Source organism: Globicephala melas, chromosome 5, assembly GCF_963455315.2.
Source record: "Globicephala melas chromosome 5, mGloMel1.2, whole genome shotgun sequence".
NCBI lineage: Eukaryota > Metazoa > Chordata > Mammalia > Artiodactyla > Delphinidae > Globicephala > Globicephala melas.
Window position 1 is genome coordinate 130,666,724 of NC_083318.1, and position 20,204 is coordinate 130,686,927.

General features: G+C 38.4%; 1 protein-coding gene and 1 long non-coding RNA gene across 7 annotated transcripts in view; one reads left to right on the forward strand and one right to left on the reverse strand.

Annotated features, from left to right (window-relative positions):
* Positions 1–408: 408 nt before the first annotated feature.
* LOC115858092 (uncharacterized) lies at positions 409–8,679 on the reverse strand. Of its 2 annotated transcripts, XR_009564125.1 has the most exons (4): positions 7,446–8,679; positions 6,180–6,256; positions 4,970–5,075; positions 409–1,347 (listed from the first exon to the last, which is right to left on the reverse strand). It is a non-coding gene; the product is annotated as an uncharacterized lncRNA (long non-coding RNA). The 2 variants fall into 2 exon arrangements; XR_009564124.1 differs by lacking the exon at positions 409–1,347 and having other exon boundaries at positions 2,179–5,075.
* Positions 7,552–20,204, forward strand: part of SNCA (synuclein alpha) — a 130,236-nt gene continuing 117,583 nt past the window's right edge. The window contains exons 1-3 of one of the 5 annotated variants that reach the window (XM_060299794.1): positions 7,552–7,703; positions 10,176–10,321; positions 19,876–19,917. In XM_060299794.1, the coding sequence (XP_060155777.1) occupies positions 10,201–10,321; positions 19,876–19,917 (163 nt within the window). In that variant the 5' untranslated portion in view covers positions 7,552–7,703; positions 10,176–10,200. The other 4 variants (XM_030865668.2, XM_030865669.2, XM_060299795.1 and 1 more) reach the window with 4 other exon arrangements.

The following is a 20,204-nucleotide window of genomic DNA, read 5'->3' on the forward strand; positions in this document are numbered from 1 at the left end:
CATAAAGAGTAAGTGACCTTAGACAACTACCTCATCAGAAATTTAACTTGGAAAATGGCATTGGTAAATCTTTTTGTGTAAAATGCAGGAACATTCATACAGATGTATAAAACAGCATAAAATACATTTCTTTGAGAATATGACTTCTTTTTTTTCTAAGGATGTATTTCTAGCAGTGAATTGCAGTCAAAGGTACGGACATATTGAATGGTTTTGATATATATATATATTTTAAAATTTTTTTATAAAAGGTAATTTTTTTTTTTACTGTACGCGGGCCTCTCACTGTTGTGGCCTCTCCCGTGGCGGAGCACAGGCTCCGGACGCGCAGGCTCAGCAGCCATGGCTCACAGGCCCAGCCGCTCCGCGGCATGTGGGATCTTCCCAGACCGGGGCACGAACCCGTGTCGCCTGCATCGGCAGATGGACTCTCAACCACTGCGCCACCAGGGAAGCCCATAAAAGGTAATTTTTAATAGGAGAGTCAACAGGTTATCTCATGTTGCTGGACATACTGATATTTTATTTTTTTCCTTTTTCTTATATGCATTTGTGTACTTTAATGAGCATATACTTTTCATGTAACAACAAAAAATAAAGGAGAATTATATTTATAGACTATCATTTCAGTCTGTCCTGTCATGGCAATCCATTGATTTTTAACATATCTTGAGAGTGTTTTTTAATTATTTAAATGTTTCCTGCAGGTTAAGACCATAATCCAAGATGATCAAGAAGATTGAATTCTCAATTAATTGATTGTTGCTAAAGACTCTCATACAGAGATAAACTAAGACATTACAGTTTATGTAATGTCCTAGTTTGTAAACAGTTATGTAAACAGAGGTCCCTTTTATATTGAAAGCACCTGGCAAATAACTTGACTACTATTCTTTCTTTACTGTATATAACATCTGCATTATGTGTATATGTGTGTATGTGTTTGTGTATTATATTTTTTTTGTCTACGTCTTGATGATCTTGTAAGTATATGCTATTTCCTTACTTGAAAATCAGCCATACACATTTGAGTAATATCAGTTAGATTTTTTAATACAAATCAGTTTTTCCTTTTTGATGATTACATTATGTGAAGATGTCTGAATATTATTTTTTTCTTTCTTAGACATGTATTTGAAGACATATCTATGAAACATCTAGATTTCCTGTAGAAATTGGACATTTACATATTTAGGCAGTCTATTTCTGCACTTTAAATGTTGGTAATGTAAAATAAAAATACACAACTTTGTTTTTTAATCATTTTCATAAGTTTAATAGCCAGTACTATTTAAAAAATCCTTTTTTGTGGTAACCTGATTACTTGGAGGTTCTTCTTATCCTGATCTAAAAAAGAAACAGAAAGCATTTAGTCCAATATTTTAAGGAGGAAAGTTAAGGGGAATTTAAATGGAAATAGGCTCAGAAAAGAATCTGTGACTTAACGAACAATCATTGTTTACCACAGAGAAGTTGATTTAAAAGGAACTCATTCATAATACTTTATATATGAAAAAATTATTAGACTGAATATATAGATAAGTTCTTGTCCTACTTTTGTGAAGATAATAGAAAAAACTCGTTATATTAATAAAAATAAATTAAAAATAGATGATTAAATACATGATACAGTGTAATATATTTAGGCAAAATGATATTACAACTGTGTGTTTATTTACACGGATATGTTTTGATGTTAACGTACTTTATCAAGTAACCATTAAGAAATAATTTCTTATTTTCTTGTCTTAATAATATAAATTTCCAATTTTAGGTGGGATAACTAGCTTTCAAAACATTAGTGATGTGCTTTTTATATAGTGTTGAAGAAAATTTCTTAAATGTCACTTCATACTGTTAAATTACCTACGGAGGAAGGTACATCAGATGCCTTGATAATTATGGTATTATAAGAAACATAGTCCTTTTGCTAATTTGTTATGATTTCTCTGTTTATGAAGGCATTAAAACTTGTTTAGGGCTTCCCTGGTGGCGCAGTGGTTGACAGTCTGCCTGCCGATGCAGGGCATGCGGGTTCGTGCCCCGGTCCGGGAGGATCCCACATGCCGCGGAGCGGCTGGGCCCGTGAGCCATGGCCACTGAGCCTGCGCGTCCGGAGCCTGTGCTCCGCAAACGGTAGAGGCCACAACAGTGAGAGGCCCGCGTACCGCAAAAAAAAAAAAACACAAAAAAACCCCCCAAAAAACGTCAGTTTAACACATCATACGAAAACATTATAAATTTTCCTGAAACGTTTCTTCATCCATTTATTTTGTGCCTTTCTGCACACAGATGCTGTTGAAAAGTATAAGTCGATCTGTCACTGTCCCATCAGTCTGTCCATTCTTCACTCAGCTGGAACATGAGAGGCTGAGTTTATCTCTGAACTGGATATTCATTCTGAAGCCTTCAGGGTTGCTGTCACAATGAGTCTGGCAAACTTGGAACACCATTTGTTGTAGCATTTTATTTTTCTCCCTTAGAAAATTAACATAATTCAAACAGAACTCTGCCACCACCCCTTTAAAGAAACCAGGTTCCAAGAATGTAAAACTATCAATAAAGACAGTGATATATTTCTATTTCTCTATTTTTGCAGGCTCCTGAAGCAAATTGCCATGAGTGATGTTGTTACTGTAATCTACACATTAAGGAGAGAAAAGAGATATTGGCAGATTTTCTGCTAATGACCTCTATCAATGTCTCTAGACTCCCCACACTCTCATCTCCCCACAACTTCCATCCCTGGTTGGAAATGTTTTCCTTGCCATAGTAAGGCAAAGTTATTGATGGGGAGGCATCAGATACCTCGGGCGTGTTGTGGTGGGAAGGGAGGTTGGGGAGGGCTGGTAATAATGTTGAAAACTTCTGCAAGGAAAAAAGTGTTTCCTAGGGCACCCTAAAATATAGAGGCTAGATAACAATAATTGCTACTTGTATTGAGAAATTCCACTGTGCTTGGTTCTTTCCTAAAAAGCATATTATTTATTCCTTACAGCAATCACACGAGATGGCATCCCCATTTTACAGATATGAAAATTAGAGGTCAGAGAATTGGGATACTTGCTCTCAGTCCTGCTACCAAGTAGTAGAGCCTAGATCAGTCCCTGCATTTAACCTGTACCCAGTTCCTCTACTTTCTGAAGTCTACCATGCTTACTCACTTCTTGAGTTCATAAACATGCTTTCCCTTCAAATATTAAAGTTATTTGAATTTTTTTGTTGGTTTCATTTTTAATTTAAAAAATTTTTAAATTGAAGTATAGTTGATTTACAATGTTTCAGGTCTACAGCAAAGTGATTTAGAATATATATATTCTTTTTTTTTTTTTTTTTTTTTTTTGCGCTTTGCTGGCCTCACTGTTGCGGCCTCTCCCGTTGCGGAGCGCAGGCTCCGGACGCGCAGGCTCAGCGGCCGTGGCTCACGGGCCCAGCCGCCCCGCGGCATGTGGGATCTTCCCGGACTGGGGCACGAACTTGTGTCCCCTGCATCGGCAGGCGGACTCTCAACCACTGCGCCACCAGGGAAGCCCAAAAAAATATATATTCTTTTTCGGATTCCTTTTCCATTATAGATTATTACATGATATTGAATATAGTATATAGCTATACAGTAGATCCTTGTTTTTTAAAATCTATTTTATATATAGTAGTGTGTATATGTTAATCTCAAATTCCCAATTTATCCCTCCCTCTGCCTTTCCCCTTTGATAACCATAAGTTCATTTTCTATGTCTGCGAGTCTATTTCTGTTTCATAAATAAGTTGATTTGCATCCTTGTTTTAGAGTACACATATAAGTGATATTATATGATATTTATCTCTGTCTGACTTACTTAGTATGATACTCTCTAGGTCCATCCACGTTGCTGCAAATGGCATTATTTCATTCATTTTTATGACTGAGTAGTATTCCATTGTATGTATATGTTGATGGACATTCGGGCTGCTTCCACGCCTTGGCTATTGTAAATATTGCTGCTATGAACACTGGGGTGTGTGTATCTTTTCAAATTAGTGTTTTCGTCTTTTCTGGATATATGCCCAAAACTGGAATTGTTGGATCATATGGCAACTCTATTTTTAGTTTTTAAAGGAACCTCCATACTGTTTTCCATAGTGGCTGCACCAATATACATTCCCACCAACAGGGTAGGAGGGTTCCCTTTTCTCCATACTCTCTCCAGCATTTATTATTTATACACTTCTTGATGATGGCCATTCTGACCAGTGTGAGATGGTACCTCATTGTGGTTTCGATTTGCATTTCTCTAATAATTAGTGATGTTGAGCATTTGTTCATGTGCCTGTTGGCCATCTATTTGAACTTTTGGATCCCCCAATATTTAAACATCTTTTCTACCTAGCTTTAAAGGCTTTAACCATAGAATCTTGCATGTCTTAATATTCTTAGCACCAAAAGCCACAAGGATATTTAAAATGATGCCCAGTTGAATTTTACACCTTTCACATGGCACCTTCTTGTGGTTACAAATTATGGTCATTCGACATTATTGAGGATATACTACAGTATTAATAAGTATGATAAATACATCGTGCTGGAATAAATGTCCATTATTTTTTGCTGCACGGGGTATCGCAGAAACAACATGAAGTTGTCCATGGGGTCAAATTAAATAATCTTCTCTGAACCCTATATGTCCTCTTTATTGTTTTTCATATTTCTTTGGAGTAACCCTGTCTCAAGTGCAACCCCTTTCCAAAATCACACACAATGCCATCCCAACTGTATGCATTAGGCTTTCCCTTCTGTGCCCACCATGAAATGACAAGAGAAGGCTACCAAGATCTCACTACCTCCTGTTTTCCTACATCTACTGAAGATGAGAGGAAGGTGCAGAAGAGAGTGAGAAACAAGAGGCCCAAGAATCCACATTACATTGCTCCTTGTGTTTCACAACAAACATGGAATATTATTCAAAGACAGTAAAGATTGTATTTTCCTTACTTAAACACAAATCAGTTCTTATCCTTCCTTTAGTATATGGTCACGGGAAGCTTCCGTATTTTTCATGTCGTTCCACTTTGCAGCTCAAGCTTAGCACATGGCACACCTAAAAAATCAGTTGTTTTATGGGGAAGATAAAGAGAGCCTAGGTTAATCATGCATTTCATAGACTGTTAATCTTTAGCTAAATTACTCTATTAAACTCAGATAAAACAATCCTATTAAAAAGTAGCAAAATATTTAGATTTCATTTGTCAAAGAGAAAACCAAACATGAGTGTAGTCATTAACAAAATATGCACATCAGTAATGCCTCCCAATAGGTTATCCTTCCATATTCCTTATGAGGTACAGGCCATTCAATGAGTTAATTTGGTTTTTTTGTAGTTTGAATTTTAAAGTTATATTCAAACAGTTACAAATTTTCTCAAGGCTATGTTGTCACCTAATGATGAAAAGAAAAAAACATCTATTAACTTTCGGTTCCCTTCTTTGTCCTTGAGTAGTTCTGCCTCCTTAGGAATACTAAGCGAAGAGAATACAGGTAGAATATAAGGAATGTCACTATTAATGTCACCAGTAATTAAAAGTTTATTGAATGCTTACTTGTTCAAGGCACTTTAAGGGATGAAAAGAGGAGTACGCAAGAGAAGACATATGTAAATGTATAACTGATTCACGTTGTTTTAAAGCAGAAACTAACACACCATTTGTAAAGCAATTATACTCTAAGAAAGATGTTAAAAAAATAATAATGCTAATGTGAAGAGTTTTGAAAGGTAAGAAAAAAAGGAGTAAAATACAGACTTAAAATTTTAAATGACAAAAAATTATTTTATAATTTTTTCTTTTTTGTGGGTGATGGAATCATCTTCCTCTATAATTACCAATATAGAAATGGCAACATTTCAAATATGAATGCAGTGTTTTAGAACATAAGTTCTCCTTGATTTCCATTGTCACCTCCAAATTCAAATGCTATTTCTAACAGAACTGGGTCCCACTTTTTACCTCCCGCCCTATGCTGTGCCCAATCTGCAAGGTTCCAGAGATTACTGCCAGTTCAGGAGACAATTGTGCCTTTTGGAACAGTTCCTGCTGGACTATCTCAGCTTTGCCACTTAAGAGCTATGCAATTTCTGCATTTTACCAAAATTCTTTGAGCTTCAGATTCTCTGTCTACAAAAGATACATAATAAAACTTAACTTACCCACTTGTTATGATTAAATGATCATACATTAGTCCTTTGCCAAGCATAATGTACCATATAAAGGTGTGGAATCATACCTATAAGAAGCACAAAAATGTAACAACCGCTGGAAAATCTCTCATTGGTCTGCCCAGGGCCTAAAATATGTCACTTTACTCACCCCTTTGACTTCTCAAGGAGGTCCCTGTTAACCTATAAATATGTCATATAATTGAGTATTAAATATTCATCAAATATTTATATTAAATAACTAGTTGTGATGGGTCACAATGGAAAACATTTATTATTGGCAGTAATAAAAAGAAACATTCGGAAGCAATAAAACGAAACTTGATTCATGCAACAACATGAATGAACTTCACAGGTATTGTATTAGGCTGAGTGAAAGGAGCCAGAGACATACAAAAAAAAATGTTCATAATGTATGGCCTTATTTTTATGAAATTCTACAATATGTACAACTAAAAGGGGCGTGAGGGAACTTTCTGGGGGGTGAAAATGTTTTATTTCTTCAAAATGGTGAGGATAACACTAATTCATATATTTTTCAAAACTGATTTAAAGGAACACTATAAAGAGATGAGCATACCACTGCATGCAAACTTTACTTATATTTTATAAAAGACCATCGAAACATTATTGTGTTTATTTAAAAAGTTCTTATATTTTATGGATGCATGCTTAATTGCTTACAGATGAAAAGATATATGCAATTTGGGGGATTTAGTAAAGAAAAATGGGGGAAGGGAGTAGTGGTAAAAATGGGGAGTGGATGAGAATATACATGAATCGTGCATTGGAAAATAGTGGAAGTTGGGTGATATTCCACTGAGAGTTCTTTATTCTCTCTACTTTTGTATATGTTTGAACATTTCCCATAATAAAAAGTTGAAAAAAGAGGGATCATTTTGGTTCATCTCCCTTCACAAGAGAAAACTGAACAGAAAAAGAAGGACATAACTTGTTCAAGCTCTCAAAGCCAGAAAGCAATCCAACTCCCAAGTTTAACCTACTTTCTCTGATCCCAAGGAAACAAAATAAAAGCGTTTTGGAAAGGCTACTTTTCAAATGCGCCCACCGATAGTGCAAGGAGTTGTTTAAGCAACAAATATACTTGCTCCCAGTCTCTTTTGGTTTCAAATGGCTGTTTTGTAGATTTAAATTCCTTTTTACTCCCATTTCAGAATGTGAGGATTCTGAAAGGATCAGAGAAAGCTTTTTTTTTCCTTACAAAAAATAAACACAGCACAAACAAAAAAAACATACAGCAAAGACTTCTTTTCCCCTTCCAGTTCTAAAAGCATCCTCTCATTCCAGGCAAAGAAAGCAGAGGCAGATCTGTTACGGGGAGGCTCTTGGGTCTCCATTCCGGTGTGATCCAGAACACCTGTTTTCCCTCCAGCTCCTTCCAATTAAGCAATGCAAAAATGTCTTGAAACCCGTGCGAGTGTCTGCCTGTGTGTCTGTGTGTGGGATGCGGTAGCGTGTCAGCACCGAGGACAACGGGAATCAGAAGTCGGAAAGGTGAGTGGTGTGTAGAATCTCCCTTTGCAGAAGGGGCGGAAGAAATTGGATCTGCTGGGTCAGGAGACTCAGTCACGCTGGATGTGTCTCTTCCAGCCAGGCCCTTGAATCTGGAAAGTAAATTCCACTCTGAGAACGAAAAGCCTTACAGCCGCTTGGTTTCGACGGCTGAGGAGACTATTCCTTCCTTGTTCCACTGATGGGAAAATCAGCGTCTGGCAGCCGCTGGTTGGTGGAAAAGAAAATGGTGAGAGTGGGGGTGGGAAGAGGATTTGACGCGCCTCCTCTTGCCTCTTCAACCTGTAACTCTTCTTTACTCGTCTTCTCTCCACCCGCGAGCCCATTTCGGGCTCATGAGAGGTTAAGAGCAAACGTACATCTGGAGGCTCTTTAAACAAAAGCATCGTTAACGTTGTGTCCTACGACCATTAATCAAATTTCAGCGATCCGAGGGAAACATGCTCTTGGCAGTGCCGATGGGAGCACCCTTCCTACGCTGCCTGTCTCCTTCAGCAGCTCCCCGAGAGACTGGCTCTATCTTTGGTGGTCGATCGCCCAGACTTCCACTTCCCCAGGCCGGTTCTGACGTGGGGGGTCCCCGTGAGGAACCAGAGGGAAAGGCGGAGACTGGGAAGGGGGGGATGGGAAAGAGGGAGAGACATCAGTCCAAGCCTAACCGCTCCGAACCTCCGCAAGAGCCCCCGTGACTTGAAGTGAGCCCCAGAACACCCCCACCTTCCCGTCTCCCAGGACCTGGCGGGCTGCCGGAGCTGGAGGGCCAGCCTTCCTCCACGCCCCATCCCCAGCCGAGAAGAGGAGTGAAGAGCACGCGGCGGGGAAAGCGGCGAGCGCCGGGGGAGGGGCGGGGAGAGGAGCTGACAAATCAGCTGCGGGGGCGGTGAGCGGAGGAGAAAAGGACGAGGAAGAGGAGGAGACGGAAGGACCGGGAGGAGGAGAAGGAGAGGGGGCGAGCGAGCGCGCGCGGCCACGCGGGGTGAGGTGTGTGCCGGCCTTCGAGCTGACCCGGGGACCGAGCCCCGCCTTGCGCGTCCTTGGCGCTCTTTTCCCTGCCTTCCCTTGAGACCTTCTGTCTTCTTCTCTCGAATCCTCCCGTGCGGGGGACGGGGAGTGGCAATTCGACGCCGGGTTCGCGGGTTGGCGTCCCACGCCCCCAGCCTCTCCTCGCACGGTTATGCTGACAGCCGCCTCCTCTGGGGACCATCCCTCTTCTGGTGCCACCTCCACCCTTCCTGTGCGCTCTTCATCCTCTCTCCTCCCACTTAAATAATATTTGGGAATTGTTTTACATTTTTTAAGAGTGCGGGTGGGGGAAGAATCCGAGTTCTGAGGAGTCGAGGGAATCAGGTAAGTACCTGTGGATCTAAACGGGCAGCTTGGGAAATCATGGAGAAAACCTGGTGGGAGAAGAGTCATTGCGAACGCCCGGGAGGCGGGGTTGGTGCTGCAGTGAGGACCCGCCGTAGTTGAGTCTCTCCCGGAGGTGGGTTCTTATACCTAATGGTGAGCTTGCGGAAAGTAAATCCACCTGGCTTTCCTTCTGCTTCCGGTACTCCCCGCGTCTTGTCCTCAAAGGCTGAGAGGTCCGGCTTCTCAGGGGTAAGCTGTTTCTTTGGGAAAGGCGAGGATGCTCGGTGGAGTATGAGTATTCAACTTTTATTTTCCGCTTTCCTTAAATCCCGCAGCCCGTTCTCTCTTGTTAAGTAAACAAGCTATGCTTGGCAGATCATTAAACGGAAGAGCAAAGCGGGCAAGCCAGCAGGTGGTAAGGGGTTAACAGGTGCGGGCGCCTGGTGGCTGGCGGGATCAGCGCGCGGAGAACGCCCCCTCAGGGAGCTGGCGCGCATCCCGAGACTGCCCGCGGGTGTGAACGCGCGCCTGCTTGGGCAGGGTAGATGGCCGAGGGCAGGGTGCGTGGTGGGGTGGATTAGGGCGAGTGCGGGGGCGCTGTGGTTCAGCCACACCCAGAGTGAGTAGTTCCCTCCCTTGCCCTCGTCACGTTTGACCTGTTAGCCGCCTTCGGGGATTTATTTTAAGAGTGTCCCTGACCCCGTGCCCCCAGCTCCCTTTACCTTTCCTGTACCTGTCTTCTAAACGCACTTCTAAGTTCTACTGTTACCCTTTGGACCCTGGGAAGTTAAAAGAGGGGTCCATCTTTTCATGTAATTCCACTTCGGAAGGGCTGTAAGAACAGCTGAGATGATTCATCCTAATCCATGTTTAGGCGGCTAGACTTTTACCAGCCAAGATGGATGGGAGATGCTAAATTTTTAATGCAAAAGCTAAAAAAAAAAAAAAAAGGCTGCTTTGTCCGATGGTGGAAATGGAGGTACACTTAAAAGAATCCCACACTTTTGGGGAGTCTACTGATCTTTCAGTGGTTTTTACCTTGGGTGGTTCTAATTTCGTTTTGTTTTACCCAAAAGTTCTCAAAGTGTATTTTGTGTTCTCCAGTGCGGTGTAAAGGAATTCATTAGCCATGGATGTATTCATGAAAGGACTTTCAAAGGCCAAGGAGGGAGTCGTGGCCGCTGCTGAAAAAACCAAGCAGGGTGTAGCAGAAGCAGCAGAAAAGACAAAAGAGGGTGTTCTCTACGTAGGTAGGTAAGACCCAAGTGTCACTTCGTTATTTATTTATGACTGATGGCGTTAGGATGACTGATGTTTTATTTATTTATTTATTTAATTTATTTTTGCTGTGTTGGGTCTTCGTTTCTGTGCGAGGGCTTTCTCTAGTTGTGGCAAGCGGGGGCCACTCTTCATCGCGGTGCGTGGGCCTCTCTCTATCGCGGCCTCTCTTGTTGCGGAGCACAGGCTCCAGACACGCAGGCTCAGTAGTTGTGGCTCACGGGCCCAGTTGCTCCGCGGCATGTGGGATCCTCCCAGACCAGGGCTCGAACCCGTGTCCCCTGCATTAGCAGGCAGATTCTCAACCACTGCGCCACCGGGGAAGCCCTGACTGATGTTTTAAATGCTGGTGTTTCCCGCTTGATTCAGTTTTGCGTCTTCACTTGTCAAAATGATGGACTGAATCAGAGGTATGTGTAGGTAGGTAAATGTGTGTGTGTTTGGGCTATAGTAAAAAGTGGGGCTATTTTGTTTTTCCAGATCATTTAGTTTTGCAATAATACTTAGGACTTGGTTTCTTTTTTAAAATGAATGTTTCTATGCATAAGTAACTATAGCTCCGAGGACAGTTTTTCAAACTCAGTCTTAAAAAATAATCGAGACTATTTTAAGAATCAGACTCGTCCATGGGCCTTTGATTTCTTTTATCATCATGTATAATATATGCTAATTTCAGTGTATTCTAATTTAAAAATAAGACTTTGATATGACCTTGAGATATGTAAAGACAGACCTTCTGTGGCCCTAGAAAGGAAAGGACAAAAAAGTCTTTGGTGGAGTTACTTCTTGCTACCACTTGGTAAGCCGGGGACTAAGCTCAGGAAAGTGGTTGAAGGCTGCTGATATCTCCGAGACATTTATATATTTCATTTGTGTGTCAAGCGATACACACAATAAATGATGAGATTGATGCTTATTATTTCTACTTGTTTATAAATTCCCACTTTGGAGTATTCTTACAGACCCTGACTCTCTTGAACTGTGTTAGGTTGGGTGTTATTTTACAAATCACCTCAAACTCTTTGGGGAAGAAGTAGGCACACACTCATGCGTAGGGATAGACACATGCGCACACACACACATACACTTACCCACTGCCCATTCTGCCTCTCCTCTTTCTCCTCTGAGCTCTGCCACATTCTCTGGTGGCAGTTGTAGCAACAGTAGCCGAAGGATGAGCAATAAAGTGGAGGATGGCGTATTTAGAATACTCTGCCTGTGTCTGTGGGGTGAAAGAAAGCTACACCGTCTCTCCAACATCGATGGGCTGGAGAAAAGTTATACTTGGAATGATTTTTATGAATCCTTCTCATATTTTTTTCTCACTGTTCTTAGATTCTTTATGTTGGCTTAATCTTACCACAAATCTCTAGTTAAATTACTCTTTACTTCAAAACATATTTTCATTGGATTAAAAGATGTTACAAGAGGGAAAAAATTGATGAGTTAACTTCAAGTTTTTTTGTGAAGTGCGATTATATCTTTTCAGATGGAATTTGGGTTACTGAATCAGTGACATGCAGATAATCAATATCTTTATATTTGTCCTCAGTTTTCCAAGTTGTGCAAGTGCATGCTTGCAACTATTCTTTGATTTCAGTTACTTTATAACTTACTAACTTTAAAGATTCTTTTAGTATGATAATATCCACTTTATTAGTTTGTAAGGAGCCCAGAAAATACTGAATATTAAGTTAATACATTGCAGTTTTCCAGGTAATAAGCAGGATTATCATCTGGAAAGCGTTGTATTTGTTTTCATTGTCAACTATGAGTTTGGGCAAATAAAATTATTTTACTTTTTAGAGATTAATTCTGTTATTTGTTCTGAGATTATTATATGAAGTTTTAATTTGTTTATGTGACACGTGTTTTTTAAAAATCATCTTCAGTGTTTATTTTGGTATTTAAAACAAGGTGCATTCTATAAACTATCAGTTATGTTTTAAAGTCAATTAAAAGTTGAATACAAATACAGGATGAAGAGTGACCATGTGAAGACATAGTAATATAGTTCAGGTGTTGGCAAGCTTTTTCTGTAAAGGGGTAGATAGTGAATATTTTAGGCTGTGATATATGTTTCATCTGCTCAACTTTGCTCTTACAGTGTGAAAGCAGCCATAGGCGATAATTAGGGTGGCTATGTTCCAATAAAACGTTACTTACTGAAACAGCTGGGGAGCTTATCTGGTTCATAGGCTGTAGTTTGCTGACTCCTGATAAAGGAGAAAGAAACATAGATTTGGCGTCAAACTTAAATTCCACTCCAGGCTACACCACTTATTACCTCTAGGATACTGGGGAAGTAACTTAACATATCTGAGCGTCACTTTCCTCATATGTAAAAATATGATTTGGACAAATGCAACTACCTTGCAGAGTTTTTGTGAGAATGTCATAATAAAGCAGAACATACGAATAATAATACATACTTTTAAAAAATTAAAGACTTTATTTTTTATAGCAGTTTTTAAGTTAACAGAGAAATTGAGAAGAAGGTACAGAGGTTTCCCACGTACCCCCTCCCCCCATACATTCATAGCCCCTCCCATTACCAACATCCTTCACTAGATGGTACATTTGTTACAGCTGATGGACCTACACTGACACATGATAATCATCCGAAGTCCATAGTTTCCATTCGGGTTTGCTCTTGGTATAATATATTCTGTGAGTTTGGACAAATGTATCATGATATGTATTCATCATTATAATATCTTATAGAATATTTTCAGTGTCCCCCAGCCCACCACTGATCTTTTTCTTTCCATAGTTTTACCTTTTCCAAAATGTCATATCTTTGGAATCACATGTAGTTTGTTCAGATTGGCTTCTTTCACTTAATAGTATGCATTTAAAGTTCTTCCGTGTCTTTTAATGGCTACACCTGGTTGCTTCCAAGTTTTGGCTCTTATGAATAAATCTGCTGTGCAGGTTTTTGTGTGGACATAAGTTTTCAGGTCCTTCGGGTAAATACCAAGGAGCACAGTTTCTGGGTCATATGGTAAAAATATGTTTAGTTTTTAAAGGAACCATCAAACTGTCTTCTGCAGGGGCTGCACCATTTTGCATTCCCACCAGCAATTAATGACAGTTCCTGTTGCTCTAAGTAGAGCAATATTTGATGTTGTCAGTGTTCTGCATTTTGGCCATGCTAATACATGTGTAGTGGCATCTCATTGTTATTTTAATCTGCATTTCCCTGATGACATAGGATGTGGAGCATCTTTTCAAATGCTTCTCTGCCATCTGCACATCTTGTTTGATGAGGTGTCTGTTAAGATCTTTGGCCCATTTTTTAGCCAGGTTATTTGCTTTCTTGTTGATTTTTAAGAGTTCTTTGTCTATTTTGGATAACAGTTCTTTTTCAGATATATCTTTCATGAATATTTTCCTGTCTGTAGATTGTTTTCTCATTCTCTTGACATTGTCTTTCACAGAAGTTTTTAATTTAAATGAGTTCCGGCTTATTAATGATTTATTTCATGAAGCGTGTCTTTGGTGTTATAGCTAAAATGTCATTGCCATACTCAAGGTTATGTAGATTTTTTCCTATGTGATCTTCTAGGAGTTTTATAGTTTCACATTTTACATTTAAGGCTATAATATACACTGGGTTTTTTGTTTGTGAAGGGTGTAAAGTTGGTGTATAAAATGATTTTTTGCATGTAGATGTCCAGTTGTTCTAGCACCGTTTGTTTAAAAGACTGTCTTTGTGGGCTTCCCTGGTGGCGCAGTGGTTGAGAGTCTGCCTGCCGATGCAGGGGACACAGGTTCATGCCCCGGTCTGGGAAGATCCCACATGCCGTGGAGCAGCTGGGCTCGTGAGCCATGGCCGCTGAGCCTGCGCGTCCGGAGCCTGTGCTCCACAACGGGAGGGGCCACAACAGTGAGAGGCCTGCGTACCACAAAAAAAAGACTGTCTTTGCTCCATTTTATTGCCTTTTTTCCTTTGTCAAAACTCCACTGATTATATTTTTGTCGGTGTATTTCTGGGCTCTCTTTTCTGTTCCCTTGATCTATTTGTTTATTCTTTTACCAATATCACATTGCCTTGATTACTGCAGCTTTATAGTAGGTCTTGAAGTTTGCTAGTGTCAGTCCTCTAATTTTGTTCTTCATTACCATTTTGGCTATTTTTGGCCTTTTGCCTCTCCACACAAACTTTAGAATCAGTTTGTCAACATTCACAAAATAACTTGCTGGGATTTTGGTTAAGATTACATTGAACTATAAATCAAGTTGGGAAGAGCTGACATCTTGATAATATTGTATCTTTTATCTATGAACATGGAATAGCTAGCTCTCCATTTATATAGTTCTTTGATTTTGGTATCAGGGCCTTGTAGTTTTTCTCATATAGATCTTGTATATATTCTGTTAAATTTATATGCAGGCGTTGTATTTTTTTGGTGCTAATGTTCGATGGTATTGTGTTTTTAATTTCAAATTCTACTTGTTCATTACTGGTAGATAGGAAGGTGATTGACTTTTTAACTTTGTATCCTGCAACCTCTCTGTAGTAACTTGTTAGCTCCAGGAGTTTTTTTTGTTGATTCTTGACAGTTTTATTTCTTCTTTCCCAGTCTGATACCTTATATTTCCTTGTTTTATTGCATTAGCTAGGGCTTCCTGTATGATGTTGAAAGAAGTGGTGAAAGGGGATATTCTTGCTTTGTTCTTGGTCTTAGTAGGAAAGCTGCTAGTGTCTCACCATGAAGTATGATGTTAGCTGTAGCTTTTTTGGTAGAGATTCTTTATCAAGTTGAGAAAGTTCCCCACTATTTCTAGTTGACTGGAGTTTTTTTTTTTTATCACAAATAAGTGTTGGATTTTGTCAGATGCTCTTTCTGCATCTATTAATGTGATCATGTCATTTGTCTTTTTGAGCCTGCTGATGTGATGAATTACTTAATTGACTTTCAAATGCTGAACCAGCCTTTCATACCTATGATACATCCCATTTGACTGTGGTATATAATTCTTTTTATACATTGTTGGGTTTGATTTGTTAATATTTCATTGAGAATTTTTCTAAAGCACACTTTTATATATAGGAGCCATGGTTATTACTGTCAGATAAACTCTCTAACAGAATAATTACTTTGTCAATATATTTTCTTTCTATCATTTCGTCCTTCATTACAAGAACTATTATCAGTAAGTAGCTTGAAAGATTAGAAATGCCTAAGGAAATTTTTCTAATTTCACTTATGGCTGAAGAAGTTTGGCACACGTTTTTCCTAAGCCTCATGAAAAAAGTAACCTCATTCCTTTACAATATTATGCTTTTGACAACTATCTTTTAACTAATTGAAGAATCACCATAAGAATCAGTGTTGGGGCTTCCCTGGTGGCGCAGTGGTTGAGAGTCCACCTGCTGATGCAGGGGACACGGGTTCGTGCCCCGGTCCGGGAAGATCCCACATGCCGCGGAGCGGCTGGGCCCGTGAGCCATGGCCGCTGAGCCTGCGCGTCCGGAGCCTGTGCTCCGCAATGGGAGAGGCCACAACAGTGAGAGGCCCACGTACTGCAAAAAAAAAAAAAAAAAAAAAGAATCAGTGTTATTTTTGTGATTTTTTTTTCTCCTTTTGTGATATCTTTGTACATAAATTTTCAATCAACCTACTTCAATTTAATGGACAAAAAATTTCTCAATCAAATAGCTTAGAAATTATAAATTAAGAGTCAAATTCAAAAGCAAAAAAAAAAAGTAGTTCTTTTTATAGAATGTCAAGTATTGTAACAGTAAAGGCAAGGTAAATCTTCAAAACCCTTCCAGTGACATTCTGCTCAGGAAGTAGCAGTTGTCAAGACTGTGGATTGATATCAAACTCCCAAGTCACAATATGCTTCACCTCCACCGTATTCAGATCGTCAACATAACATGCAAAATAGCATAACTGAGTCCTTGCAAAGATGAGGCATGACTTCTGACCTTCTCCACTCTGTAGCTTTGTGAAGTCCTGACAGACAAGAGGGGAATGGGTGTGGGCCACCTCAGCTCAGGGAAGCCATCAGATCTAGTGTCCGTTCAACTATATCTATTATGAGATCTACCTACCTATCTACCTACCTATCTATCTATCTATCTATCTATCTATCTATCTATCCATCTATCCATCTATCCATCCATCCATCCATCCATCCATCCATCCATCCATCCATCCATCCATCCATCCATGTTACTAGTCACATAGCCACTTGACACCTATTTGGTAGCTATATCTTTTCAATTACAGATTATTCATCAATTAAAGGTTAATCATCAATAACATATACTAATGAACAATTATGACAGCAAAAAAAGTTCATTGGTTTAAGCAACCTCATCAAGACTTTCACATATCTTAATTCAGGATACATTCCGTGATTTAGCCAAAGACCAAATTATCAGTTATAACTGAGGTAGAGAGGAAAGACCACAGGCCAACTGTTAAAAATTTTTTTACTAGTCATTTTTTGAAATAAGGGGTTCAAGGAGTGGCAGGTGGGTAGTGATAAGAACTGTTCTCCTAAATACAATTGCATAGTTCCAGTGTACATGAACTTCAGTTACCACAGTCAGTTAAATAAAACCAGTCCCTAACTGTACAGTTCAAATTTCTATCACCGCAATACATAAACTGTGAGTTATTACATAAAGTATAAACTTTGCTCCTAGCTCTTTAGCCCACAGTCACTACATAAGTAACAGAAACTCATTATTTATGATCCATGGCCAAATCACATGACTTCTTTCAAAGTTTATTTGTGATCAGTCCGCTGTAACAGTCAGTGGCTCTATGATCTGTTATTCAGTTTGTACAGACAGCAAAGCCCATGGTTAAGTTACCTCCTTGCCTCCCAATGATAAACACAGATGATATTTTACAAAGATGCATAATTGAAAGAGAAAATTGACCACAGAAGGGAATGTCAGCAAAGAAATAAAGTGAAAAATGCTGAAAGTAAAATTTGAATCAGACATAAATGTATTTATAGAAGGAATAGCTGACTGTGAGAATGTGGATACTGCTGCCATTCAGGAGACTGGATATGCAGCCAGAGGAACTTGTCGAAGGTGAAGGTATCAACATAAATGGAAAACGTGTTTGTGATGAGTAGGCTGAAGCTGTCCCAGAGGAAGTGGTGCTATATAAACACCTCACATGAAAGAAACCATCAGAGATATATCATGACATTAAAAATACAAAAGCTAAGATTTTGGAAACTGACCCAAACTTATGAAGGAGTATTACAACTTTCTAAGACCTAGAAAAGATGCTCAGCTTAATATTGAAAGTTATACAATGGGGAGAAGACAAGCACTGTTTAAACCACTCATTAGTTTTTTACAAAGAAATAAAACACTTGTCAATGTTTTAAATTACAGTACACAAAATAAGTATTACTTTACTTAGTTTTTAATTTCCCTGTACGTTTTTAAATGACTAGAAGAATTTTTAATGTTTTGACAGAAAATTTTAAAGGTCATGGAACAACAGTCATTTTTATCACTGATTCATCAGAATTTTCCTCATTGCTTATTAAGATCACTTTCTATAGCTTCACCTCAGCTTGTGTGCAGTCATTTTATGATTCCACAATACTATGCAAAGTGATCATTGCCTGAAAAATACACACACACACACACACACACACACTTCATATTGCATATATGTAAAATACTATCCTGTAACCTTTAACATATTTAACAACTGCACAATTTCATTTATATGAGTTTATGATATGGTGATTTGTCCTGTGTTTTAAACTGAAAATCTCTTTACAAATATTATATAAGAAAAATAATAACAATTATCACTTACTAAGTACTATGTACTAAACACTGTTTTAAGACCTGTGCATGTATTATTTGCTTTGATCTTCATGTTGATTGTGTGATGTGTATTTGTTTATTATGTAGTGAAGTGAAGATTTAAATCCAGAAAATCAGAATCCAGAGCTCACTTTCTTAACTACAAGGCTGTATTTCATTTTATGCTCTATATTTATTAGAGGTCCTTAAATACATTCAAATTGGAAGTTCTTAAAGATACTTAAATTGCTTTATTAAATGTAGAAACTTAGCTGGACTGTTTTGTACAGTGTAAGTTTAAATATAATGCATGCAAGTTATACTTAATGCCTTATTTATATATTTTTATTAAAAAATTCAATGAAAAAGTTCAGTATGATCATGTATATTTATTTAAATCACCTTATTGATCATCATATAATTTATATCATTGATACGTACTTCTAAATAAATTTGGAACTAGAAACTGCCTCAGACCAGTGTTTCTCAGATTTGATCCATGTATTACCTGCATTAGATCATGAGGATTATTAAAAATGCACATATCTGTACCTGATATTTACTGAATATTGAAACTCTGACTCAGTAGTCAACATTTTTTAACCTTGCTTCCACTTAATTGATTCTGCTGCACTCTCCAGTTTAAGAACCAGCTTCTTAGAGATTATTTAATTAATCTTATATATTAATTTTGTTGGTAAGGATTTTTATTTGGTAAGGAACTGAGGCTCTCTTACACTTTTTTCCTGTTGTAAAATGTGTTTACAGTTATTTCTAGTATACTCAGTAAGAACTACTTTATTTGACTTATAGGGTAGTTTTCAAATGAATCTTCATTTTGTTGTTATTCAAAAACATTTTATGAAAACGCTGGTATCAATTACACTAAAAAAATCCAACATTAAAGGACTTATGAATAAAATTGTTCACAAACTTAGTTTTAATGACACATATTAATAAATTACTTGTGTAAAAGCTTAGTAATGGTCAAGAATTGGGGAAAATTCCTATCTTGCCACTTCTTGAAGCTGGCATTAATCATACTTGAATGATAAAGTACTGCATTCCTTCTAAAGGTTTGCCTGGCTTCGTAGAAAATATGGGCTTAGGGTCATAGAGCCCTTAATTTGAATGTGGTTGTAGCCAGTTATTACGTATGTGACTTTAGGCAAATCATTTAACTTTAATTTGTAATTGCTTCATATGGAATAAAATGGGCATGATATGAAATGGGTATTACAAAGTTTAAATGAGATGAGATGTAAAATACCTTTTACATAATAGGTGTTCAACAAATGTGAATTCTTTCTCTCGCTCCCCCATCTGTTTATGTTTCATGGGTTACCTAATCTCTTTTGTATTGTACTTTGGTAGAACTTCTGCAATTCTGAATGCAAAATCACCTACCCACCCAGCCCCAGTGTTATCTCAACACTTTTTCTCCCTCTGTAAGTTGATGTGGGAAGTGGGACACAGGGGGCTGAAAAGTCATCACTCTGTGCTAAAATCATAATTGGAAAGTATCCTGTTAGCTTTGCTTTCTTCTGTTTGTTGTAGTGATTGCTGGATTTCTTTGTTTTAGATTTTTTTCCCCCCTGCAGATATCTTAACACATGGGCTTCTGAAGATTGAGATACTGTTTTTCCATTAGATGTATTTCATAGTATCTCATTAGCAGTAAAGGCGACTTTGAGACTTATGGTTTCAATTTGTTTGTTTTTATAGGATCCAAAACTAAGGAAGGAGTGGTTCATGGTGTGACAACAGGTAAGCTTTGTGGAGCTTATATCCAGGGATGATATTGAAAATATCTAGTAAGCAGTATAGCCCTAGCACTGATCATTCAGAATGTGTAAATAACCACTCTGCCCATAGAGGAGCATTCTAGGGAACATCAGCTTTGTTTAATCTTGATTCTTTTTTTTTAATCCTTTTTAAAAATCTTGATTCTTTATTAAATATTTTTAAGTAGTTTAAGTATTTGTTGTAGATAAATAAAGCACAGTGTGTGTAACTGTCAAGAATGATGACTGAATTAACCAGTTTAATTGTTT